This window comes from Pelmatolapia mariae, linkage group LG7 (assembly GCF_036321145.2).
Source record: "Pelmatolapia mariae isolate MD_Pm_ZW linkage group LG7, Pm_UMD_F_2, whole genome shotgun sequence".
NCBI lineage: Eukaryota > Metazoa > Chordata > Actinopteri > Cichliformes > Cichlidae > Pelmatolapia > Pelmatolapia mariae.
The window spans coordinates 51,777,308-51,804,205 of record NC_086233.1 but is presented as its reverse complement, the minus strand read 5'-3'; the positions used below and the strand labels follow the sequence as shown (position 1 = coordinate 51,804,205).

At 39.4% G+C, this 26,898-nt stretch overlaps 2 protein-coding genes across 2 annotated transcripts; one reads left to right on the top strand and one right to left on the bottom strand.

Annotated features, from left to right (window-relative positions):
- Window positions 1-713: 713 nt before the first annotated feature.
- Window positions 714-4,887, top strand: islr2 (immunoglobulin superfamily containing leucine-rich repeat 2). The gene is made up of 2 exons (XM_063479609.1): window positions 714-962; window positions 1,551-4,887. Exon 2 carries the CDS (start codon window positions 1,560-1,562, stop codon window positions 3,693-3,695), a length of 2,136 nt encoding a protein of 711 aa, XP_063335679.1. The 5' UTR covers window positions 714-962; window positions 1,551-1,559; the 3' UTR covers window positions 3,696-4,887.
- Window positions 4,888-5,811: 924 nt separating this feature from the next.
- stra6 (signaling receptor and transporter of retinol STRA6) lies at window positions 5,812-17,633 on the bottom strand. Its single transcript, XM_063479608.1, has 17 exons — window positions 17,211-17,633; window positions 15,994-16,060; window positions 15,148-15,230; window positions 14,338-14,471; window positions 13,759-13,925; window positions 12,849-12,974; window positions 12,122-12,192; window positions 11,534-11,613; window positions 11,234-11,295; window positions 10,800-10,962; window positions 10,554-10,629; window positions 10,033-10,166; window positions 9,204-9,321; window positions 8,822-8,923; window positions 8,566-8,729; window positions 7,834-7,971; window positions 5,812-6,738 (listed from the first exon to the last, which is right to left on the bottom strand). Exons 1-17 carry the CDS (start codon window positions 17,261-17,263, stop codon window positions 6,500-6,502), a joined length of 1,977 nt encoding a protein of 658 aa, XP_063335678.1. The 5' UTR covers window positions 17,264-17,633; the 3' UTR covers window positions 5,812-6,499.
- Window positions 17,634-26,898: the final 9,265 nt, after the last annotated feature.

Genomic DNA, 26,898 nt, shown 5'->3' with positions numbered 1-26,898 from the left:
CGCAACCACCAATTTGCAAGACTCAAACGCTTATAATGATTATATAATGTAATGTTTATTTACACAGCGATAGGCTGAAAGTCACTGGTGCACACAAGCCTTTTAAATAAGACACGAGACTAGCTGCCAAACAAAATAAAATGTGCACGAATTTGGCTTTTTTGTTTACGAAAATTAAAAGTAATTCACTTGAGATTTACCCGAAATTTGTGGCGTTAAATCAAATATTTTTTATTAAAAACAAAAAGTTCAAGCAGGTTTCACGATGCGGTGCAGCTGCAGGCTAACACCATCAAATGATCCGGGTATCCTGTGGCTCTATGCAGAGCCTGTGCTTACACTGGACTCGTCAGAATTCACCTTCTCTCCAGCCTTATTTGTTATTGTTATTAAAGATAATATTAGATAATATAAGTGCCTTTGCAGTTTTTTCCTGATCACAAGAACACTTTAAATGTTTCACTTCGTGTGCAAACTGTTACTTTTGTGTTTACCTGTGTCCTTTAGTTAAAGACAAAGGGTTGAAGGTGAAGCGAATGAGGTCAAAGATGGGCTTAGGTCGGAGTAATAAATTAAACATCGGATCCTAAATTATGGATTTTCTTGGAGGGCGGAGGACCCCTCCAAGTGCAGCTTCTGTATCTTTAATAGACACGGAGAGGGGCTGGGAGAGGCTGCGCGTTCACGTTCATTTTCTCGCGCCGCAGCGGCGGGGACGCGCAGAGACTCCCACACTCGCCGGAGAGGAAGAAAAAAGCGCCGTCGGACCGCAACAGCGACTCACCGGGAGAAAAATGATCCCTCCACCGTCCTTCATCTGCGCTCAGGTCTGCACAAAGCATGTGAAAGGATCCGAAACCTCCGAGGACTCGACTTTTCTCAAACATTAAACTTGTTTCAAGTGGACTGTAAACTCCGAGGGTGATTTATAAGACACGGGAATTGAAGTTAACATTGGACAGGTAAGATGACGGAAAAATAAGCTAATGCGGGAGTTACTGCATGAAATTAGAGAGAGACGGAGCAGCATCCGGATCAAAACTTTAAAAACAAATACAAAAATGTCTAGAAATCAACCCGCGGATTAATTTTGTGTCTGTGTCACAAAGGCGTTTGTGCACGAATGCAAAAGCTTTAATAATCCGCAAATTGATCGGGAAAATTCTGATTTGAGCATTAAGTGCTTTTGGGAGTGAAACCTCGAATAACTAAAAGAAAAACCATTAACGAGAGCCCGTTTCATCACCACGGACAGCGCCAGTTTACCCGGACCTGCCTGTGCAGACGCGCTCAGAGGAGGGCATCTGAAATCAAATATGACACACAACTTATGTGCATATGTGCGCTTGTTCGTCAAACATTGTCGTTCTGTGTAGCGAAGAAAGCAAAAGGAAACTGTTTTTAAGGCATTCAGAGAAACACATTTTAATCTATATGAGATAAAAAGCATCCGCAGTACATTTCCGTCGGTGTGATTGCTCTAATGGATAATGGATAATGCTCTTATAAATGTCTGATCGTAGCTAATGTCTGCTAATTGATGCTTGCAGGTGCAGAAAATGGCAAGAAGGTTCTTACAGCTCCTTGCCTTGTGGACTGTTATGACTGGCATTGTGCAGACCTGTCCAGAGCAGTGCAGCTGCCAGGATAAATTTTCCCATCAGTTTGCTGACTGTGCTTACAAAGACCTGCTGGAGGTCCCTGTTGGTCTCCCTTCCAATGTTACCACCGTGAGCCTTTCTGCCAATAAAATCCAAATCCTGAAAAGCAAAAGCTTTGTTAATATCACTCAGGCCACCTCTCTGTGGCTCGCCCACAATGAAATAGTCACCATAGAGAGAGGCACCTTGGCCCCTTTGGTTCAGCTACGCAACTTTGACATCAGCCACAACAAAATTGTGAACTTTCCATGGGAAGATCTGCGTGGTCTCACAGCCCTGCAGCTTCTCAAAATGAACAACAATGAAATGGTGAACCTCCCAAAGGATGCCTTTTCCACGCTCAAAGACCTGAGGTCGCTTCGAATTAACAACAACAGGTTTACCACCATTGTCGAGGGGACTTTCAGCGCCCTCACCGCTATGTCTCACCTGCAGATCTTTAGCAATCCCTTCAGTTGCTCCTGCCGTCTGCAGTGGCTGAGGGACTGGATCACGACAACTAAAATTTCTGTCCCCGAGCCAAATTCAATTGTGTGCGAGGCCCCTGAACATCTGAAGGGTACGATGGTTTCAAGCATTCCTAAACTGGACTGTGAGCCCCCTGCTGTCACGATAACATATCAGCCAAACGTAGAAAACACAGATCTGTATGAAGGTATTATGGTGATCTTAAATTGTGAGACAAAAGGAAGCCCCAAGCCACAGATCACCTGGGAGGTGACTGCAGGAAATCAAAATTATCTTTTCCCCTTGCCCTCCACTGGAGAAATAAACGATGTGCCAATTAATGATAAAACAACCAGCAATCGATTTCTTGTTTTTAGAAATGGAACTCTCATCATCCCCCGTGTGAGTAAAAAGGAAGATGGGAATTACAGCTGCTTTGCGGTGAACGAGTTGGGTAAAGCAGAGAGCAGCGTTAAAGTGGCTCTGGCAGGCACCCAAAAGGAAGCCAGCAACACAGTCATCGATTCAACAGTGGACAAGAGCCGTCCGTCTGGTAAAAAGCCTGCAGACCCCAAGGCCTCCAAAAATAATGTGGTCAACTGGACGAAGCTTGATGAGAAGACAAAGGAAAGTCCCGAAACGTCAAAAGACAAACACGATGAAACAGAGCAGACCGGTGTTGTTCCTAAGACACACACCTTCACAGGCAAGTGCGGTGTTAGAGAAAGCAGTGAATACATCTCCAACCATGCCTTCAACATGAGCCTGGAAGACCTGAAGCAGTACACCTTTGACTTTGGTGTTATTGCATTAGAAGTGTCAGAGACGGAGGCCAAAGTGCAGCTGAATCCACTGCAGCTTACCAAAAGCAAATCTAATCTTCATCTAAGTCAAACTGAAAACCAGGAAACAGTGAATAAGGAACCTTTGGGTCTGTACCAGTCCTCATCTAGCAAGACCACTCTGGACATGCTCTACCTCTGTGTAAATACAGGAAACGGACACTCCATGGTTCAGTGGTCCAATATAGAGGAGGGAATAAATTCCTACCGCTTCCATAATTTACAGCCTGGCACCAATTACACACTTTGTCTCACCTATGGAGGGAAGGACTGCCAAGTCCAAGTAGTCTTCACAACTAGAAAGAAGATCCCCTCCCTGCTCATAATTGTGGTTGTCAGCATTTTCCTATTGGGTCTGGCCACTGTCCCCTTGCTGGGAGCCACCTGCTGTCATTTGCTATACAAATATCAAGGAAAAACCTACAAGCTGATCATGAAAGCTCAGAATCCAGATCAGATGGAGAAGCAAATGACAAAAGATTTTGATCACAGGCCATCTTTCGTGGAGTCAGAGAAAACCAGCGAGTTAGGCGAGGGGGAGGGGGAGGTTGACGGAGAGGAGCGAGAAGGAGAGGAAGATGCTGAGGGGAGCGTGGTGACCGAGTCCATCCCCGGATCATCATCCAAGACCAACCAGGAGGAGTTTGAAGTTGGCTCGGAGTACAGTGACAGGTTACCGCTGGGAGCAGAGGCCGTCAACATCTCTGAGGAAATCAACGGCAACTACAAGCAGCCAAGCCGCTGAGCTCAGCTGACGTTTACGAGTATATTGTAAAATATTTTGCTTTCAAGTAGCCTATATTCAAGCAGGTAACACACACATCATTACTTCACGTGAAAAAACGATGCCGTGTGATTTTTTTTCTTTTAAAAAAAAGGGATCATTAACTTTTTTACCTCAATATTCCTTCAATCACCGCGATTGTGAATGAATTAATGTGACATTTGTAGTTTCCGTAAGGTTAAAACGAGTAACTCACGTTTACAAACCGAGCACAGATTTATATCTTTTATCAGACCTCAAAACTGACGGGAAAGCACCAACGTTTACCCCATCTGTGGGACGTACGCGAACGGGCATATGGGAGCAAATTTCGCGAAGGCGAGACTTGGAGAGATGTGCGTAATTCGAGGCAGCAAAAAAGGGGGAAAAAAGTGCACAAAATTTTACCCACCGTTTCGCTGGGTTTTAAACAAGCAAAAACAACAAAAACCACGATTTTCTATGAAGTCATTGTAAATAAACTGACATCAGGGACAAGATTCTCTCACTGAGCCGCGTGTGTCTGTGCAAGGTTGTTAAAATCTCATAACGGCCATTTAACATCTTCTCAGGTGTCGGCACTCTGGCTCCACTCGACTTGTCCACGAAACTAGAGAAAGATTGGGATTAATGTATTTGATGAAATGATATTTGCGCTTGGCGCTGTTGCACCTGACAGCGCGCACAGCGGCGCCCTGCCCGCTGTCCTGTACGTCCAAAAACGGGAAACTCAGCTTTCAGAGGTGACGATGTGCTTGACGGGAAATTCCAGGTTATTTACCAACGACATGTTGTTCCACGTGTAACGTAAGGCTTTAAAAATGTGCGACTTTAACCTCTTAATCGACGGGTGCTTGCTGTACTCTCGCTTTTTACGGTGAACGTGTCCATGGCATGTCACTCCTTGTGCGGTTTTCTAATAGTGTAGTCTATATAGGACTTTTAGATGTGACTGTCTACTTGTGATGTAAAGCCACGTGAATTTTCTTTCTGTTTTTTTTAAATCAATTTTCCAATGAAGTCCTAACAAATGGGCGCAGTGAGCGTCTGTCGGCTTCACTGTCTTGTAATTTGATATGTAAAGTGAGTTTTTTTGTGAACTATGTTGTAAAACAAAACAAAAAAACGTGACCTTTTAAGATTTTTTGATATAATTTTATGTAAGTGGAATTAATAAAACATATGAAACTATACAGATTGGTGGATTTTTCTGGATTTAACTATCATTACGATTTTTTTAAAACAACAACAACAAACAAACAAAAAACCCCATATCATTTCGAATAATTATGTTCCAAATGATTATTTCGATTACGAAAAATAATCATTTTTTCTTTAAATATATAAGATATTCTCCTTCCTTTTTTGGAACGTGTTTATGGCATGGCTCTTTTTTTTCTTTTCTTTAAAAAAGAGGGGATTAAAAACAGAAGCCTGAACACTGCTGCGTTTTGGAGCTCCGATCAGTCACAAAGCCTCCCTTTGTCTATATTTTTCGCTTTTGGTTCAGCTCATGTCTCTTCTTTCGGCAGAAAATTATCACACTGCACAACCGGATCTAAATTAATGTCTTATATAAAAATGTGAAATGATAATAGGAGAATGTTTATCAAAACACTTAAGCAGTTACCAGAGTCTTAGAATTACGTTTCAACAATTTTACTTGCAGCAAGGACTCCTACAGAGTACAGCAATGTACAGAGGAGGACTAAAGTCTACAGTGTCTAGGCTTCATTTATAGTATACAGGGTTCATCCTGAGTTTTACGAGCACTTACATCTATGGAAATTCCCATGAAGACATGCTGAGACCGGTGGTCTTATTTCTGCTACCCCAGCTGTTCGGCTTCCGGTTAGTTTGAGGGTCGGTTTCCTTTTCAAAAGCCCCTTTCCTGTTGCAAGTGCACTCATGCATATATTAGTTGAGCAATAGCTTAACAAAATTTCCCATCAGAGTGATTTTAAAAAAACAGGAGAAAAATGTATTTTTCATTTTATTTTCACAGTTATTAGGGAAAAAAAACAATCGGATGTGTATATTTTCATTTAAAAGTCGGCAGGCTTAAATGCGCAGACAAATGGTGAAATATCACGGAACATTAGAAACAAGAAGATGTTTATTTGACAAGAACTGGAAATACTGGAAACAGATGTTTTTGACTTAAAAGTCTACAAATTAAAACAGAATAAATATACAGTCTATTCCACAGGTTAATGTCAGATACACAATGTGTGTAGCCTAAAGATGGGGGGAAAGATAATTTATTGGCCACAGTATGACAATGGTTCATTATTTATATTCATAAATAGTCAGATGTTCTGTCTTTCTGCCCTTCTCTGTCACTCTATATATGAACTCCCATTCAAAGAGATGATTCATTGGCTTGTGCATCCACGTTTTTAGTTGGATAACCATCATTTTACATTATCTGCATTGAATGTGGAAAATAATACATGATTAAAGGCTATTAGTGCAAATGAGTTCTATCCCAAAATAAGCATTACATGTTTAGAAAATTATTTTTATAAGTGTGTTTACCTAGGTGATCAGTGCCACACAAGCATTCCCATCAGACTGGAGACTGAGGTCCTCACAGACAGGAGAACATGAAAAGCACAGGAGGGACTCTGAATCTCCAGACGTTTAGGAAAGACTTGGTGAATATCTTTACACTAGGCACTGAGCTATAATGCATGTATTTCACCAAATGCAGACAAATAGTACAAACGCAGACCCAAACTGGAAGAGACTCTGCAGCCAGTACATAATCAGTATCGCATTCTTGATTAGTTGCTGGCAGCGGCTTCTGCCTCCTTGGTCGTAGCCTCCTTTTTGCTCTCCTCCCTGGTGCTGCGGTTCAGGCTTCCATTCAGAAAGCTGTCTGTGGTCTGACGCTGGAAGTGCTTCCTGGTGCCCACAAGGGAGGGGTTGTTGACCAGGGTGTAGAGGAGCTGCCAGTGCCTGCGGGCTCTCTTGGCAATGGACACTTTGTTCTGCTTCTTATCCTGCTGGACGAGCTGGATCCCTGAGGACGTTCAGACATCATGATTGCACCAAAAGGTATGACATCTATAAGTCCTATGTAATGACATCTAAAGATAACCCTTTTTCTATTTTTAACTGAAATTGGAAAAGGGTGACTTGTGGGCCTCCCAAAAGACACCCTATATACAGCAGATAGAGTAATAATAGAAAGCAATCATATTTTAATCCTCTAAGCATGGTGGGAGCATACTGGGCTTTCCATTAACACACTGAAAGCCAAAGCCCCTTGGGCTGAATGAATATGTAACAGGCAATTAGCGTAGCTCATCTGTGTAATCAGCTACTGGAGAAGTAATCACTGTAATACAATAGATTATTCCCGATAATACATTGTTTTCTAGATGCAAACAAGCAACATCTCCATGGCACGTTTCTAATTGGACTCAGCTGTGTCTAAATTCCACAACAACCGCTGAATCCTGGTGGATTTTCTTGTTAATTTGTCAGTGTAATGCGTGTCCTGCTGTCACGACACGTGAGCGACCATCAGTCTCTTCCTTTGTGTGTCAGTGGCGTTGCTGCAGATCTGCGGTCCATCCTAAAGCACCCGTTCACACTTTGGATTAACGCAAGTTGTTAATATAAAAGATACAATATAGCACCTATATTACAGGATGCAGAGTCATAACGACAGTTGATTCGTTTACGACTGATATGATTAGGACAGGCAGCCGGACTCCAAGCTATTCTGCTCTGAGACTCAATTTGCTCTTAGCATATTAAATCAGAGCTGCCTTCATTTTCACTGTACGTGCAGCAAAGTGATATGATCTGATTATGTGTTACAGTGACCTGCTATTAAATTCTAAACACCCCAGAGAAATTAAAGATGCTACAGCACTTTTAATACAGGTATTAAGCTGATTTTGAGCTTTAAGAATAATCTGGAGAAAATTTCTTAATGTCATGAAACAACTAAAGCAATGAGCTGATCCGATTAACAAAGACTACCTGTGTAGCAATGGTCACTCTTCTGTGCCATTAAAAAAACAAAAAACAAAACACCATAATGTGCTTTTTTTTGTCCACAAATGGAGAACAGTCTGTGGTGTGGATTGAGTTTTGTGCTACAGACCTTCTTCAGCATCTCGTGACCTCTGTCCAGCTTTGGTGTCCTGGCCCACACACTGCAGCAGCATCCCACAGAAGGCCTTCATCACAGGGTGAGACTGGCTCACCTCGATCTTCAGATAATGAGCATAGCAGCGGTAGGCTGCAGGCAGACATAGGGATGGGTGAATCATTCTGACTGGGCAAAAGCAATAAACACACAGGACTGCACCCCATGTTGGCTTTGAGGCAATCACACATAATGACCATACAATCACACTTTTTCTCTCTCTTTTTTTAACCACCTGCTTTTTCTGACAGCAAATCTGCAGACATTTCCATGCAATTAGAGTCCCTGCCCTGCACAGAATACAGATATCATATGAGCTGCAGTGAGCTGGCAAGAGGATAAAGTGGGCAGGATGCAAATTTCTAACCTCTAAGCGGGATCAGAAGAAGTGCTTTTTCTCATAGAAAATTGCTTCCACAATGCTTCCACAAACATAAAAGCGTGTTGCTATTACCTATTAATATGTTAACGTCCTGTTTCTGAGTCCAAAGAGAAAAAAATGGGAACTATTAAATATTTATTAGCCCTCTCTAAGCAATAGATGGATGCTAAAAAGTCCCAATAATTGATGAAGAAAGTGTTTTTTAGCCAAGCTGCAATCCTTCTAATAATGACAGCATGTTCACTATTACAGAAATGGACACTATACTGATTCTAGCCTGCATACACGTCAGTTATCTCGCTCACCTGGATCAAAAGCCTCCACATTGCGGTTAAGAAGACTGATATCCATACGTCCCATGTGGACAATGTTGAACAGGGCTGTGATGATCATGCGCCAGATTCCCAGTATCACCCCGATCAAAACATTAACAGGAAACATCAGATATGTCAGCAGGAACAGATTACCCCTGTGAGATAAATTAGAATGCATCAAATCAAAATCAGGCAGTAAAATTATGTAAATACAGGAAAATGTACGGTAGAAAATACAGTAAATCACCTGTTGTTTAGGTCTCGTGTGCCTCCTGTCTTTTTGATGAAGCAAAACCTGGCGGTGACGTGTTGAATCAACACAACCAGGAGAAGCATGAGCCAGAAAGGCCTGAAAAGGTGAAACCACATAGAAGCAGCAGTGATTAAAGTGCAAAAAACATTTGTAGCTGGCAGGAAATTGTACAACATACACAGAGAATATTGTTGATTGAAAAACGCTCCAGGTGTCAAATTTCAAACCTAGCAGCACCACTGCACAGATACTCTCAGGTCTGGATTTACTACAACTTGTGTTTGTATCTTTTTTTATTTATTTTTTTTACAAGGTCACAACCTTAAAATAAGCTAAAACTGAAAGCTGAGAGACACCAAGGAATCATATCACTCACCACATGCTCCACAGGACCTGAAAGAGAATCAGATTCTGTCTGTGGAGGACAGGTATGATAACAAGGAAGACTGCAATCAGAAGGCAGAGGAAGAACACTATGGTCTGGATGATCATGCCTGCGGGGGAGAGATCAGAGCTTTACAGTCTTAGCACTTAGACACTATCCAGCATCCAACAGATCTACAGTGGTCACCCCACTGTAGAAGGCTCGAATACTCTGATATGTCGCTGCCCGAGCTGGTTGATTGAAAGAATTGCTTTTAGGCAATATTTAAGGAGCATGAACAGAAATAATACAAATATCTAACAGAATTTGGAAACTGGATATACAAGAATTGGTAGCGAGCACAGTTATGTCAAAAACAGGATGTAAAGATGTTGTTAAAAATTGCTGAGGTTTGTGTTTGGAGTGATAAAGGATGAACAGGACTTGGAAAGCATAAATCATAGGGACAGTGAAAGAGGTTTGGGGAGTTGATGTGGATGTGTGTGGTGGAGAGATACTGAGTATACTGAGGGAAGGATTGTGAAAATGAGCTGCAAAGGAAGAGGAAAAGGGAAAGGCCAAAGGAGCAGTTCATGTATGTGGTGAGAGAGAACATCCAGGGCATTTCTGTGATGAACAGATGAAGGGTTAGGGTTAGGGTAGTGCTGACCCCTAATTAGAACAGTCAACAGAAAACTATGAGAGGGCATGCTGAACTCTTCCCTGAATATGGATTTACATACAGAAAATTCATCATAGTTTTGTCTCTAACTTGTTTTATTTAAAGTAAAAACAATATATAGAAAATCTAAATAATAACAATCTTTCAGAGTAACTGTACCAATGCAGATGTGAGCTGCTGTAAAGCTGGTGTATCCCATCCAGCAGACGAGTGCAGGCCGGGAAGCTCTGATATTTCTCTGGCAGTTGTAAACATTATAGCTATCGCCTCTGTACAGCCCTTTCAGATTTGACCTACGGAAGGTAAAACACAATTAAAACAATGCGACACTATGGAATACACAAATTAGTTTAGTACTAACTGTACAAATCGCATAGTAAATTGAAGAAGTAATTTAGCAAGGGATAGACTGAATACTCAGTTCAATACTTGACTCGGAAATCCATTTATTTTAATGCGATGCCATTTCTGGTAATGGCACAGTATTTCATTTTTCTTCTTAATAGCCATTTTCAATTGCAGCAGCAGTTAACACAGACTAAATGCTTCCCTGTCTGCATGATTAGTACTCTATTATGTTATAATAACCATGGCATTATAATGAAGTAGCCAGAATGCAAAGGAAATTCAATGGAAAACGACAACAAAAAAGGGAAAAAGTGCAATCACAGACAACCTACCGATGCAGAACCATAGATCGCATGAGCATAGCCAGGTTGACCAATCCAGACAGGGTCATTGCTGAAATATAACACACTGCAGAAACATTGGCACATGACATTCAGGTTTTTTAATGTGGAACGATGTCAATCTTGAACAGTAAAATTGTACAAAATAAATGCATCAAAAATAAAGGGCATAGTGTTATGTACGTGTGCATCTCTCATATTTCTAAATGGCTTCTCTTATTGTCTTGTGTCACTTACCCTCTACACACCACATGTAATAAACCACTATCCGAACCACTTCATGTTTGTCTGGAGACAGCATGATTCTGAAACCAGCTAAAAGGTTTGCAACATCTTCATTGACTCCCAAACGAGCAGTCTGGAGAGACGGCACGACTGCTGAGATCAGCAGAAGACCCATCTAAGAGGGAAAAAAGGACATTCATTAATAGCCAGTGAAGCTACTCTTGAATGCTAATGCAATAACTTTTATGGATGTGGAAATAAAATGAAACACATCATGATAATATTCGGAGCTTGGCTGAAGTTCTTGAGTTAGGATACGAACGTTTAAGAGATTCTGTTCTCTCTTTCTACACCAAGCCATGCAATTATGACTCTCCTTGTGTGTTTTGTTAACATTTATTAAATATACAGGGATTATTGTGTTTAATAGTAGCTGTGGTAGTTACCTGATACAGGGTTATGAAAGACACAACACCAGATATAGCCAGCTTCAGCGGAAAACGGAAAGCTGCATGAAAACAGTAAAGTGGTAGAAATATTAAGTTAACAGGATTACATATTGTTTTTCCAAATCAGATCTAAGCATATTTGTACTGCACACATTGTGTATTCATGCAGTTGCTTCACACGACCACCTTCTGTGTAAATGACCAATTCAATAATTATTCCAAGAAGAGTTTGACCAGTTTTAACACCTAATATGTGCATGACATGGTATTAAGCAGGTCCCAGACAAATATATTTACCATCCTCTGGTGTATAAATGTAAGATTTCACAGCATCGGTTATTCTTTGGGGGAGTTTGGGCTTGTCTGTGCTCGACGTGCTGAAGCGAAAGGTGAAAAAAATGAAAGTTACGTTAAAAATTGTAAACAGCATTTTAAACCTCAGGGAACTCATGGGGTTAGGCAAAATATATATAAATGAATGAACCAACTTTAAACACATTCTTTTTCAAATCTGTTTCTACTTAGGTTAAAACTTTGGGCTCTTTGTTGCAGTACCACTGCTGCCAGTAGCACTGGTACATTGTACAAAGTGGATGGAATAATGAAGGCCTTCATCACACCTCTACCTAAATTCTTCAGCTTCACTTCAAATCAATAGCTCGATGGTTAAAACTTGGACACAACGGTGCAAAAAAACCCATGTTTGTTCTAAAATCCCTAAAATGGTCAGTTCTTGAAAACCACTGCTGTTATTTTGCTGAGCCTCTCTCTGCTATGCTAAAACACAAAATGTTTACTTCAGGACATTCGAACTGAAGGAACACAGAGATGGCTATGTAACAGCACAGCAAATCAATGTTTTTGATAAGAGGCAACAATTCTCACCTGATTTTGGTAGACTTTTTCTTATTGAGCATTTTCTTGACATAGTCTCTATAGTAGCTGCTGCTCAGATCCTAAAAGAAGAGCAATCATATAAGTTACCAAATTTGGGGAGACATAAACTATTGAGTCAGGCTTTAATGTACCTAAACACCTTTGGACATCTGTGTCTTTAAATTCTATCTACATGTAAATGTATTTGCTAAAATATGAAAAAAAGCCTCCTTGCAATAAGGTTCATGGTGCCGGACATTGGGGGTGTGACTCATACACCGGGCGATCCCAACATCCAGTTTTGTCACACCATGCCAAGATTAGCATCAAATAAACACAGCATTGTGTCTCCTCATTACAAAAACAAGGTAACCTTTTCATAAACCGATCAAGAACATAACGCAAACCAATTACGTCAAATCTACTTAAAATGATTAGGTCACAGATGTGCCGTGTCGGACTTCACATTTTCCCTCAGCCTAGACTTTATGAGCATAATAAGCCTGTAGATTACAAGGCAGCTTATACAGGTTCCTCATGTCCACAGATTCAAAGGAAATGTGAGTCCCAGTAAGAGTTTTTTTTTAAAGATCAGGTCCACACAAATGTAGACTATTAATACATACAATTGTTTCGAGTATGTTATGCAAGAAGCCCAAACAATTAGTGACATAAGAGCTGTTCAACAAAAATGACTCAATGAAGTCAGAAAAACTGCTCTCGGATCAATACTCACCTCTGTAGCATTGTTCTTTTCAGTGCCCTTTAAGCCCTTGAACAGAAGAAGGGGATACTGAAAGCTAAGGAATGCCAAGCAAGCAATCTGGGGCAGGCTGGAGAAAAGAGAGTAGTGTTTGTGTATCTGCAAAGAGGTAAAAATGAAAAAAGATTTTAAATCACCTAGAGACTTGATTTGGGAGTTTGGGGATTAAGCGCTGGGAATACATTTTGCAAAAATAGCTTTTTATGTTTGTTGTGGTGAAAGTCTGTACGCTGGCCAAATCAATTCTCACCTGCCACACAAACATCTGAAACCTCCACTGACCGCACATCTTGTATCTAACTTGATAACTGAAATGTATTTTGAAAAGTAGCTGGTTATGAACTAAACGTGGATAGATTTTCTTACTAAATATGTAATTCTGTGCAATTTACTCTATTGTTTTTATGTGATTTAGCTCAAAACCTCACAAATATATTTTTTAAAGACAGCCATCACACACAGTGTACTCTAAAGTGATTAAGTGTGACAAAGCCTCTTGATTAAGACCAGCAGACAGTGGAACTAATTGTTTTGAGTCACAGGCATTCATAGCTCTGAAAACCTTAACAACTTGGACGTGGCACAAAATTTGGGATTGGGTAAGGTTTTAAAAACCCCAACCTTGTATCCATGGATCTATCTCAAATCCCCAATATTCATCTATTGAAATCCCATCTTTTGTAGATACTACAGACCAGCTTTGTTTGGTAGTCAGTGTGTTTCCAGACGAGAACAAACCAGCTTTGTTTTTGAAATGAATATTGAGACAGATGACAGACAACAAAGAAAGTGACTCAATCCTGGAGCAGATTCATTGTAACAAAATAAACCACTTATAAATGAACTGGAGCTAATTATGACAATGAAAGTGATCTGTGCTTACCACTGGTGTTTTTGGGCAGTCAATTATCTGCCAGACCAGAACACCAAAGTGTGTCCAAGACAAGAGGCTACCGAGTACATAGCCAACTTTATTATGTAAAGTGCCACATGCCAGGAGAGGGTAGTATAGTGCGGGGTAAAAGAAGACTCCCAGAATCACCCAGTTCTCTGCAAATACAACAGAAATGTGAGAAGACCAAGTTTGAAGGAGCTACAACTCTTATTGTACCATACCACAGACCAAAACTCTTCCTGAAACTATAGTTGATTTAGGCTGCATTTCTTACTCTGCTGAACCCTCTACTGTTTAGGGATTGTGTAACGTTGCAGGGGACCAGCTGCCTGCAGTCCTTTGTTATGTAATTTCAGACACAAAGCTTCTTGCCAAGCTTACAATCAAACTCCTGAGTTTAAAATAACATAGGAGCAAAATAATCCAGTTATATAAGTCAGACATTTAACACTATTTTTGTGTATGGAGACACGTCAGCCTATTGGTTTTAACTGCTAAGATAACTCACAAAGTTATGGGACAAGCAAATGTTAAAATTGTTTGCTGGAATGATCAGGACGACCTCACGTTTGTTAGCGGTGTCTGTTGTGAAGGGGAGAGGGTTTGGCGATATGAGCAGGCCCCACAGTTTGCACAAGAGCACTCCAAACACAGCCACTGCCAAGCCCTTGTGCTGCGTATGGTCCAGGAAGTTCACCGGACTGTGAATAAAGCAGCAGGTATTTAGAGTTCACTTGACATCCTCCTCCCATTTGGATAAAACAGTTACGGATCAAGTGAGAAATGATGAAACTTAAAAGGAACATTTTTCAGTTTTCACTAGAAAACTTTAAAAAATGACAGCTCAGTTAGAGAAGATAGAGACAGAGAATTTTCTAATTCATGTAGCATGAAAATAAGGCTTTGATTTTTAAAGTTTTAACCTAAAGTTTCAAACGGATCACTTGAATGTTCTCACCTGAATCCAGTTCAGGGTTTTGACATAGTTTTAGTCACTGACCAATGAACAGCAGAAATGGGGGATAACTGAATGTCGTCTTGACTTGAGATTTAATTAATAAATAAAGTGACAAACAAACTAAACCATGTTTCCAGTTGATTTAAGGTCTGACCCAAAGCTAATAAACACAATTAGCACCTGCTACATTTAAAACTCACCTCAAATGCCAAATTATCCCTACAATAGATTCTGCTATAGCTTCTGCACATAAAGCTTCATGTCACTGTTAAATAGATGGAAGCCAGTAGACAGGTAGACTGAAAATCTGAGTGAGAGTAATAGTAGGGTACAGGACGTGTCTGTAAAAACTGGATTTTCAATTTCACCTTTAACCACAAAGTTGATGAAACTGTAAGATAAAGTAAAGTGAGGCTCACCTGAGTAAACCTGGGAGTCCTTTCTGTCTGTCGCCGACCTTCATGCGCCTTGCCAACACTGCTAGAATCAGCATGACAACAAGCTAAAAGGAGAATAGGCCTCAGTTAGCCTACCATAGCTTACTACAGCCCACTATGCAGCTTATGCTTCACTCTGCATCAGGCTAAAAAAAAAAAGGGAAAATGATGGGGTGTCTATGATACAAAAGGCCAAACACCAGCGTCTGACTAATGCTCCCCAAGAATGTTGCTTGAATGAAGTTCAATGACCTGTCATGACCTGAGACACATTTAGAAAATAGAACTCGGGGGGAAAAAGCTAGACTATAAGTCTGGACCAACTACAGAGACCATCCATAATAAGTTAATGAAGGAAGTTCATCATGAAAACACAAATGTACTTGTCATTAAACCTAAAATGGCAAATCTGTGTTCAGTGATTATACAAATGTTTTGTAAAGTAGTGCTTAACAACTTCTAAATTTGAAAAATTATATCTCAGTTTAGTCAGAATGTGGGCTACAAATAGCTTTCTTTTTATTATTCCTGTAAGTGCAGCGTTTAATAAGCAGCAAAACATTACGCAAAAACAATTTTCTAATATGGATCACGCTTGTGATCACATAACAGGATTATTTGATCCTGGGATCATTGCCAAAAGGTTCACAAAACTTCATTCAAACCAACATTTTTGTACATTTTTAAAACTTGAATGCAATTAGAAATGGAAGAAACGCAAGCCTTGATGTCTCAGTGTGGCACATCATTACACGCCTGACAACAGGATGTAATATACAGGACAGTTTAATGTGGTGTCATATTAATCCAAGAAGACTGCGGACTTACAGATATCACAGTGATGCATATATGATAGAGCCTGTCATCAGCAGTAGGGTCACAGGGAGGGATTACTCTAAAAAAATGGAGCAAAACATTCACGTGAGTAAAATAATCTGAAAACCGAAGGCTTTTGAGTCACTGCGCTGACCTTCAGTATACCTCATTAACCTTTTCACACTTTCCCTATCAGAGCCATTTGTGGTTGGAAACTCTGCAGCTGAAATCCCGCAGCAGAGATTTGCATGTTAAACGGATTGGTATCGGCGTGACAGGGAAACAACAAATGCCTATGTTCATGTTCCTGTGCTCTAGAAGAGCAGGAATGCCTGGTCATGGGGTTGTAATTACAATTCAGAGAAGGCCTCACACATCAACCACTTACTTTATCATCTGTGAGCATAAAGATGGCAGCTTCCAGAATAGATGTTTCAATATTTCCTACCTTTCTAAACAATCTGTGAATTCCTAACTTGCTATTTTATAACAATGTGAAGAAATTAAATTATAGCCAGCTCTCAGTGGTGCAGCAGTTTATGCTTCATAAACTGACAGGGAGCTATATTAGAGGCCCAAGATTAGCTACAACTCAATACAGTATTATTTTTTTACAACAGCAAAATGGCTTTTTAGCTAAACATGGCAGCTTCTTCCACCATACTTCATTCGTGTTGTTCATCTGGAGGCATCATTTCTTTTATTAACTACCCTGTACCAGTGAAAACATAATGGATTTTAACAACATAGAAAAGCAATTTGGACAAAAGGAGCTAAGAGGAAAAAGCTTCACTGTGGGATACATCGTGGATCTTTAAGTGGTGTCATATACAGTGCAACTTGGTAACATTTTGGGTGTGAAATATATGTACAGACAAATGTTTAAAAAGTCTAACGTTTTTCCAATAAGTTCCACAGGCATTTCCAGGACAACCTAAAACCTCAAAAGATGAAAAGGATACAGCCTCGACATGATAAATAATAAGAACTGAAAGAAGACCACACACTGACGCTGGCGCTAGCACTGCAGAAGTGTGCCAAGTGTCACCTAATATCTCAATGAGAGGAGAATCTCACAGAGACATTGTTCACCCTCAGAGAAAGTTTTAAGAACTACTAATAAACATCAAACAAAGTGCAGACTAATTTTAAGCAAAGATTTAAAAGCATTAAAAGTAAAATAGCATTAATTTGAAAGAATTCAACTTAAATCTTAAGACTTTACTTACTCTGGTTCAATTTTGGATGGCAGTGGATCCAATTCTGGGTAGTCATAGTCCATTGCGACTTCTCTTTATCAAAAGAGTTCCACGTCTTTCAAAAGATCTGGAGTTCTTTTAACCACAAAGTGGCACACAGCTGTGATCACCTTGTCTCCAAGGCAAAAGTGTCTTCCAAATCCCACGCTGGACTCAGTTGCTGCTGCAAGTGTCCTTGTTTCCCTGTGTTTGGTCTACTTGCACTCAGACTCTGCTACCCTCCTTCACTGCATTCAGGTGACCTGGTCCCACTGTGGAGCTGAGAGTAATGTGACAGGTCCTGGCTGCAGCGCGTTGCCTCTACCTTCCAAAGGCCCTATTTCAGCTCAGGGTTACCACCGCACCAAGAGCCTGGGGAAGAGAGCGAGAGGGGGGCAGGGTGTGAAAGAAGGGAAAAATGTGGAGATCTGGGTAGCCAATCTGTAAGGCCACCTGTGGCTTACAGGGATTACATCTACTTTTGGAGTTGTGTTATTGGACCTGTGGCCAGTGGCTGCAGTGGTCAGGTGTGCAGAGTTATAAAACTCCAGCTGGGACTATGTGGGTAGCTGGGAGCTATGAGCCTTTTCTATCAGAGCAATCAGAGTTCCACGTTGATAACATGGAAATTCAGGTGTTGTTCCTTTCAGTCATGGTTCAGGTGCATTTGCAAAAGGTTACCCAAACTAAATCCAGGAAACCCACCACTGCAACATGGAACAAGCAAAGCAGAATGGAAGGGTTTCAATACAGTCACTAAGGTGTATCCTCACATCACCTCGCATAACTCTGCACCTTCAGCATGATAAGGATCAAGGAGGGGTTGATTTACCTCAGTACTTTGTCTCCTGCACATAATTTAAGATAGCCTGTCCAAGTACATATTTATGTGACGACAAGTTTCTTAACCAGATATGTGCATCTTTAGCCTCCATACTGATATCAAGTTATTTTAAAATATTTGAAAGTTATGTCCAAACAGTGCTACAAGTCGTCCTGATAAGGATCACAAAACATAATGAGAAAGGAGGAAATGTGTTTATGCAAGTATATATGTGATGGTGAATGAGTTACTGTCAATGTGCCCAGAGGAAAGAAATATCATCTGAGCTTTTTTATTTTTTAAACATACCAATGGTGTCTTTGACAGATAAATAATATACAAAAAAGGGTTTCTTGTATGGATCTACAATGGACAGTAAAGTTCAGAATATAAATATTAATTGCCTTTCACATATCTTTAAATTCAGTTACTACTGCACATAGTTAAATTATCACATTATTAATATATTTTAAAAAATCATTTGATAGAGGTTTGAGAAAAATGAATTTCTTTCTGATTGACATTCATTTCTCCTTCTTTCCCTTGTTCCTAAATATCTGAATACCTGATTTGTTGGGCAAACAGAAACCATCACTGATGCTTTTAATAATTTATTATCCAATAGCTGTAAGTTATTTGTCAAGCAGGGGTGTCGGACATTTGCTGTTTCAGTCTTTTCATATGTGATCTTTTCTTTTTGGTTTTCCATTATAAACTGAAACTCTTGGATTGGGTCAAGTGATACAAAAATAAGTAGAAGTTATTACATTGATTGCTTTTGCACATTTCCTTCAAGTTTGAAACATGTGGCCGATCAGTCTTTTAAAAAATGAGAACAAATAAATCAAGAATGAATATAGTCTATGGTTAAAGGCCTAAAATAATAATATTTATTGGTTTATACCTGTGTTTTTGCCTGTTTCACATGACCTAGCTCAACCCATGGCAGCAGGTTGCCATGACTCCCTAATCAAGACAATTCTTCTGTAAATATTAAATCCAGGTACAAAGCAGGTTTACTCAAAATATCAAAATGTGGCTATGCTATGACAGGTGACCACAACAACACAGGTTCAGGTAGTGTTGCTGTACTTCAGTAGAAGCAGTATAATCAACAATAATCACAGCAGTCTCTCTTATTTGTCATTACTTTAAATAAGGAATGTAGAATATCAACAGAAGCTTAATCTCTCTGAAGTTAGGCTCATCGTTGCTCCCATCTAATTAACCTTATTAACTAGATGTTGGCTACATGGCTACCTTAAGTATGACAAAAGCATGGGAATGTGTGACAGAGGTCAGAGGTCAGCGTTACACTCCTGTTAATTTCCTTTTGTGCAACAAGTTGAACAAAAAAAAAAAAAACCCAAAAACACTTGAAATTGTATATATATGTTGCCCCACATATACAAAAGATCCTACTGTATGTATTCTGTGCAGTATGTCTGCAGAAATCTCTTCCAGCATTCAGCTGCAGCTGGCTGAGACTAAGTCAGTTCTGCAACATTGCTTCCATGTCTCATTATTCCAAGATTAAAGGCACACAACCTTAAAACTCAACAAAATTTTCCCCCCTAACACCCTTAAGAAAACATGGTTTCTCAAGCTTAGTAAGCCACCAAATCAAATGTGCTCCCAAAGAAAAACTAGCCCGACAAATAAAGGGGTCAGTGAACAAAGAATGCTTTGAACAGTTACATCACAGAGAGGCAGTTTGATTGAGCCAGACAGTTCACTTGTATCAGGTTTAGGAAGTCAGCTCTAAAGCCTTTTGGAAGAAACTATGTTAAGCATGAGTGTTTAAAATAAACACAATTGAAATACTGATTAACTAATCCCTTCTTAACAATGTAAACACCGACATCATAAAGACAGACAAGGCAGGCATTCACAAACTAGTTAGATCTGGGAGAGCAGACATTGGAAAGATGTTAGCACAATCACTCACTGCACCAAACTTTTATATACATATATATTTCTGTGGTGACTCCACCTTTATTGCATCTTAAATTACCTGCTAAATGTGAAGAAGATGATTTTCATAACTCTTTATAATCAAACACTCCACACACCTTTTATGTTTTTCATTTTTCACAGTTCAAACCAAAATGTAGTTGCAAATCAGGTCAGTTTCCCACAGATGAACATGACTGTCGTGTTTTGTGTGAAAGACAGCTGCAGGGATCGGGTTAGATTCGGTTTCCTGCAAACATCACTGAGAAATTTCATGCCTTTGAAGTGGAGTTTGATCTTGCAAACAAAGGCACTTTCAGCTTGAGAGCGACAGCAGGTAACTCAACCACCTGTGCCACTGTCCCGCGTGTGCAATGGACTAATCTAACCTTGCTTGTGTTTTGTGCAGTTAAACCTGCACCTTCTAGGGTGATTAGAAGAGCAATAACGTGAGTGTATTTTACACCATCTGCAGTGGCAGCTTAATTTCATTATCTTTAAATTGCTAGCTACTTAAAGAACCACATGTGGGTGTGCTGCAGCACCAGATAAGCATGGAAAATCATCAATTGCTTAAAATCTACCCATTTCCAATATTGCCAAGAGCACGAAATCGGGCACATTTAAACAAGGTTGGTTTTGTGCATCACCTTGACCTATAGGCAGCTTCAGTAAAACACCACTCTGGACTAGCTCACAAAGTTCACCAAAACTATGGAGCCTGTAATTAGTACCTTACCTTTTGCTGACCTGGTGCTGTCTTTAGAGAAGGGACTGAGACTTCATGCACCCCTTGGAGAAGTTCACTAATTACAGAAACATAACTCTCAAGTGCAACTAGTTTTTTTTTTCTGAACAGCTCTTGCAGTGTAAAGTGGGGACTTTGTACTCTCTATCTTGTTGTGATGAAAGCATCATAAAAGTGCTGCTCCATGCAAAGAGAGAAAAAAAAAATCTGTTGTGAAACATAAAGAAATGATTAATGTGGCCAAGTTCAAGTTTTAGTGTGTAGGTATAGGTGCATATTTCCATTACTACAGTTACAGGCAATTGGTGCTAAAATGTTTGTCACATGGGCGTGCCTATAGATTGGAATCAATATTTAAAGTGATACATTATTAGTTTACTGCCATTATTTAGCCTTATTGGTGCTTTTAGCCTACTTACTGACCTTTGGTGACATCCTGCTGGGGATTTTTGCACTGTTGACATATCAGGTCAAAGAGGGAATTGTTCCTGTCATAGATGTGTCAGCCTGGGGAAACATCTGTCACAATGCACAGGAGGTCCATTCCCATCCTCTGTGTCATCCCATGACTGTTAATTTCATGTGATTTATTTAGTTTTTGCCCAAGCTGTGCAACCTGGGAAGAGACGTCCTTCAGATTCAAGACGAGTCAGCCGACAGTGTACGATTCAAATTTTTTTATTGATGTTTTTCTCTACTAATTGAGGCTCTGTTTGTGTTTCACCCAGGTAAAAGCATCATAGATGGGGATGCACTCCTGGGCAAAATTATCAACTTAGTTCTTTCCCTGGAGACAAAGTGATCTACTAAGAGCAGCTGGTGTATAGTGAGTTTATTAAGTTAGGTGCTTTGTGAAGGTCATTATTAACTCCTTTTTCACGGAGGAGAGTACATTGTTATTCCTGGAGAAGAAGAGTTATGCCTACACTAACCTCGGGATTTTGATAACACTCACAACATACCTCACTTTCTATTTTTTCACACCAGGGAGCAGTAAAATTCATGTCTGCAGTCTCTTAGGGTAAAACAAATGCTATTCTTCCCTTGTCTAGTTTTGTGATACTGGAGTAGAAATCTCAAGTGCAACTTTAAGAGCCTAGAGTTGCTCTTCTACATACACGTCACAGATGACCTTCCTCTGGCCTTTCCATACAAGTGAGTACATCCTCCTAATACTGTTTAGCAAGCTCTTGAGGAAGCACAGTAATCACATCATGAGGATGAGCTTGGTATCATAATTATTAACTTGCTGACTTCAGGTTTCTTCTGAAAAAAACCTGTAGCTGAAGTAATGAGTAAGCAGCCATCCTGTTCTCATTCAAAAACATGAAATCAGTAAATAATAAGAAGTCAATCTGAATTCGGCTGTTATTTTTTACTCCATTGAAGTAAGTGCTGTGCGCTGGAGGTTGTTTGAGGCCTTCCAAAATTGTTTAGTTTCAATTTGAAATAGCTCAGTTGAAAGTAACTCAATAAAACTTAATCTTCCTTAAAAATATCTGGGGGGTTTCTCTTCTTTATTGCAGTCATGTGCAAAAGTCTTGAGCCACCCTACATTTCTGCATATTTTGCTTCCAAGGAGCTGGAGTTTTTCACAATATAAGGTTCAAAGTAAAAGTTGTCCAGGCTTTCTAAGGCCTCTTAAACTTTTTCTTTGTACATCAACAGCTTTTTCACTCATTTTTAGTCCAGTCTTTGTACCTGACCATTTTCAGAGTAATTTGTTTTTCTTTGTTTGTTAAGACACTTAACACTGACTGTTCAAGCATAAAACGGCACGCTGGTTCAAGGGATGAACTGGTATTGTGTCTATACATAATAAACATTTGGCCACTTTGTTACTTGCAGTATGTCACAAGAACACATTGTTCTAATTTCTTTAGTTAATCTAATCTATGAAAAATGCAGTAAATAAATTAAAAACACAGTTTGACAGGCATAAAATAGTATTTTTGCACCAACAATGTGACCTCCCAGATAGCTATTAGTTAGCGTATCTCAGCATGCTATCCAGTGTGTCCCTAAAACATTTGAGGAAACTGGACAAGTGGAGGACAACTGGTGAAGAGGCAAGCCTTAAAAACTATCTACAGCAAATATATATGATCTAAAAGTTGTGTTTGTAAAAAAATAGGGTAAAGAAAAAAAAACAGCAAAGACCTGAGCCCTTCAGTTGATCCATGTACTATTCCCTGAAAGATAGCTGTCAAGGAGCCATTATGCCAAACTACACAAGAACTGGATTGACAATCTTACTGCATGAAAAAATCCAAATTTGAAATTTTCTGTTCATTTCATTGTCAGTATGTACAGAGGATGTCAGGAGAGACAACAGCCATCTGTAAAACATGGTGGAGGCTTTGTCAAGATTTGGGGCTTTGGGTGTTGGGATCTTGTCAAACTTCCCATATGGAAAAGAAATAGGAAAAACTTAAAAAAGACTTGCATCAGATTTGGCTTGCTTCATATAGTGAATCATATAAGGCTTATATGATTTACTCAGTGGCCACTTTCTCATTACTTTCATATATTGTTTTAGTAAGTATCCAAAACATAAAAGTTTCATTTATATAATTTTTCAAGGGATCTTATATCTGTTTTCACTCTTGTTTGCTTTTCATACAAGTTTCACACAAGACAGATACAAACTTTATAAGATTTATATATATCTTTTCCATATGGGTTGGAGTTACAGATGCAGAAAAAGTACCATCAGATTTTGGAGAACTATTCCTAAAGTCTACTCAAAGAAATGGCAAGAAAGCTTGCCTTGCCGAGAGTTCGGGCTGCGTTGAAAATAAAGATGGTCATAACAAATGTGGATGCTTGTTAGAATTGTACAAAATCTGTTTCACCAAATCACTGCACCTACTTCCTATTTTCCTAGCAACATATGAAGAAATACGGGTTGGCTCAAGGTTACCCCGCAATACTGTATGTGTGCCATAAATATGAAAATGTTATTGTTGGCAAAAATCAATTCATATTGAGTAAACTGAGTAATATTAAGAAATATTGCCTCTGTGTTAAATCATGGCTAGTGAAACCTCGCGGGTACATGAGGCTAATTACTGAGGATATTTTTCTTCCGCTCAGTCTGCCTCACTGCCTCTGTCATAATCAATGAGCCTTGTAACAGTCAATTAGGACATAATTGGATTTGTGCATGTTCAAGGCGGGAAAAGAAATGTACATTTGAGGAGACATAAAAGAACTGCTTATCTCTGTTGACAGCTGCAATGTAGCTGAATTGGGTTGGTCAATTGTAAATTTCTGAAAAATTAAGTTGGCGTAAGCATATTTCAACACGTCCCCTCCCACTCTATCCTCACATCCCTTTTATTTGGCTTGGTTCAAACAACTTGGATTTACATCAAAATGCTTGAATTTAGCCACATAGGCTACATACAGATTCAGTTAGTTAGACTCATGTTCACACTGATGTATACACAAAGAAGTTTAATATGATGATCAAAAGACTGAAGTCATTTACTCAGTTTAGAATTAGTAAAATGCATTATTTAGGGTCACTCTGATTTTTGAATTCTTCTCACATCTGTTTTCACCGATGCATACAAATGAAGATACACGTCTTTTTTATCTTAAGTAATTCCTCAAATATTGTATATTTAATGTTTGAGAGGATTTACAGTTTGGAGGAGTCATTGTGAAATTCATATTCCACTCAGCAAGCTGTTAAGCTAGGCTACCTACCTTTCGTATAGCATTGGACAATAGTTAGCCTAGCTTGCTAACTTTAGAATAATAACTAGGATGTATTATACTAACAACTGGATATGGGACTTCAAAGCATCACCCATTCACTTGATGTACATAGCCACGCATGTATGTTGCCATACCAACTTCACCTTCTTCTTTTCAGGATAAGAATTTTAATTATAAACCCCAATGGTAATTTTTTTTTTTAGGATTCTGCTATAATGATAATATTACAGCATATTATATAATAATATAATAGTTACAGAGAAAGTCCTTATTAATCTGGGAGTAATCTGGGAACCCACTGGTCACCACCTGAGGACTTGGCCTTTGGTTAAACAGGAAATATTTCCCATTTCTCAAATTGCCACCTTCTCATGGTGGAGGGGTTTGTGCGTTCCCAAGAGCTATGTTGTTGGGGGCAACTTGTCCCTGGTAGGGTCTCTCATGCAGGGGTGGATCTAGAGAAATTTTCTTAGGGTAGCATGGAAATCAGATGGGATAGCAAAATCTGTCATGGTGGCTGTGTGGCTGGCAGAGCTAAGACCCAAATGCAGGACTCGGAAACACAAGGATTAAACTAAATACTTACTTAATTAAAATTAAATATAAAAATGAAATACAAAATAACATGAATAACAAAACTAGGAAAAATACCTTACATAAAACAATGATGATTTTGATTTTATATACAGTATAACCTATAATAAATATGCATGTAGTCCATTAAGTATAAAACCCAGGAAGCTACACAACATGAGGTAGATTAAAAACTTTTATTTCTAACTTAAACTTAATTTAGAAATAAAAGTCTAACGTAAGTTTAACACTCTTTTTATTAGAAATAATCAAATTGTTAATTGCTTAAATTTACACAAAACGTCAGAAATCTGCACTGTCATGAACAAATGGATGTATTTTTCACCAGAAATTTAATTTACATGATTTACTGGGTTATTAACACTGAACTTCATTCCATTTCTGTGTGTAACAATGAACCATCTGTGTTGAAATCTGAAATGCCCGTAGTGGTGTTTTAAAATGTGCTCTGGCACAACCATAGGCGTTGGTTTTAGAATCTATATTCAATGTTAATTGTAGCTAGACTCAATGTGTTAATGCTAACTTACTATAATAAAGAACATTTTCATATGCAAAACTAGGGTGGCACTATAAGGATGGCAAGAGATTATTTTAGGGTGGCACATGCCACCCCATGCCACCACAGTAGAGCCACTCCTGCTCTCATGGCGAATTGGTTCCTGTGTGAGGGGTCAGACATATAGCGATTCAGATACCCCTATGCAGCATAATAAATTATGGATCCAGTGTACCCTTACCGAGCTCATACCCTGCAGCCAGGCCCGGGTAGAGGCCAAGCCTTAGCCCACAGTTATTTTATTATTATGAGCTAAAGAGACTCGGGGACTGAGAGCAGTTGAGGTGAGCACTTGGTGGTTGAAAAAAGGCTGAAACAAAGAAAACAAATTGTCACATTGTCAGAAAATTCTGCTTTGGTAATTCTATAATTCTGACCAAACGAAGCAAAACAACAATCAAGAATATCCATGTTGCATTAATAATTTAATAAAATATAGTTGTACTTTGAGTTAAGCTTTGACAGTGGCGATTAGTGAGATTCGGTTTTCTTTTTTAGTTTTTCGATAAAGATCCACAACACTTTTTAGCCATGTAATAGATTTTAATAGTCCGTTTTACTGTAGATGAGCTTCCATATTCCCAGGTAATGTACCTTCAACCATCATTAGGAGAAAAAAAAAAAGGGCAACTTTAATCATAGAGGTTTTTTTCTGTTATGATATATCACTGTGATTATGGTAGTCTGGAGGGTGAAAGATTTATTTCCACTTTTATGAGCGCTGCCAATGGGACGCTTTATCTAAGCAGCCCGTGACAAGTACAAATCTTCTTGATAGTTATTAAAGTGGTCATGATCACTTTGCCACAGATGCCGGTTTGCAGCGCTCGGTCTGTCACGCTCCTGCTGGGATTGCCTGACAAGCACCGTGAATTTATGGGAGGGACGCAGGGTCGTGTCTGAGCGACCGCGTAATAATCTTCTTTATATAACCATTTGGAGAACACCTTGGCAAACACTCAAGAATTTGATTTGAGTTTTACAATCTGTTTATCTTAAATGACAGCTTACACTAGATGTTTAAATACCATTATGAGATCACAGTTGTGCATGTATCCACTTAAATTGACTTACCAGTATATTAAGTACACCATTACTATGTGTGTATGTACTGTATGGCTGGGATTTTATGTGTGTGTGTGTGTGTGAGAGAGGGGGGGTTGATGTCTGTTTTAGTTGGGGTGTATGTCAGTGTGATAGATGATGTCCTTGCCCTGGCCTCTGTTTTGTCATTCTGTGTGTGTGTGTGGGTTGTTGTTGGGTGGTCTCTGTAAGC

Coding starts and splice junctions, on each gene's coding strand:
- stra6 (XM_063479608.1), bottom strand. CDS start 17,263: ATGGACTATGACTACCCAGAATTGGATCCACTGCCATCCAAAATTGAA. Junction 12,193..12,848: donor AAAAGAACAATGCTACAGAG/GTGAGTATTGAT, acceptor CTCTTCTTTTAG/GATCTGAGCAGCAGCTACTA. Junction 10,167..10,553: donor CGATCTATGGTTCTGCATCG/GTAGGTTGTCTG, acceptor TACCTTCCGTAG/GTCAAATCTGAAAGGGCTGT.
- islr2 (XM_063479609.1), top strand. CDS start 1,560: ATGGCAAGAAGGTTCTTACAGCTCCTTGCCTTGTGGACTGTTATGACT.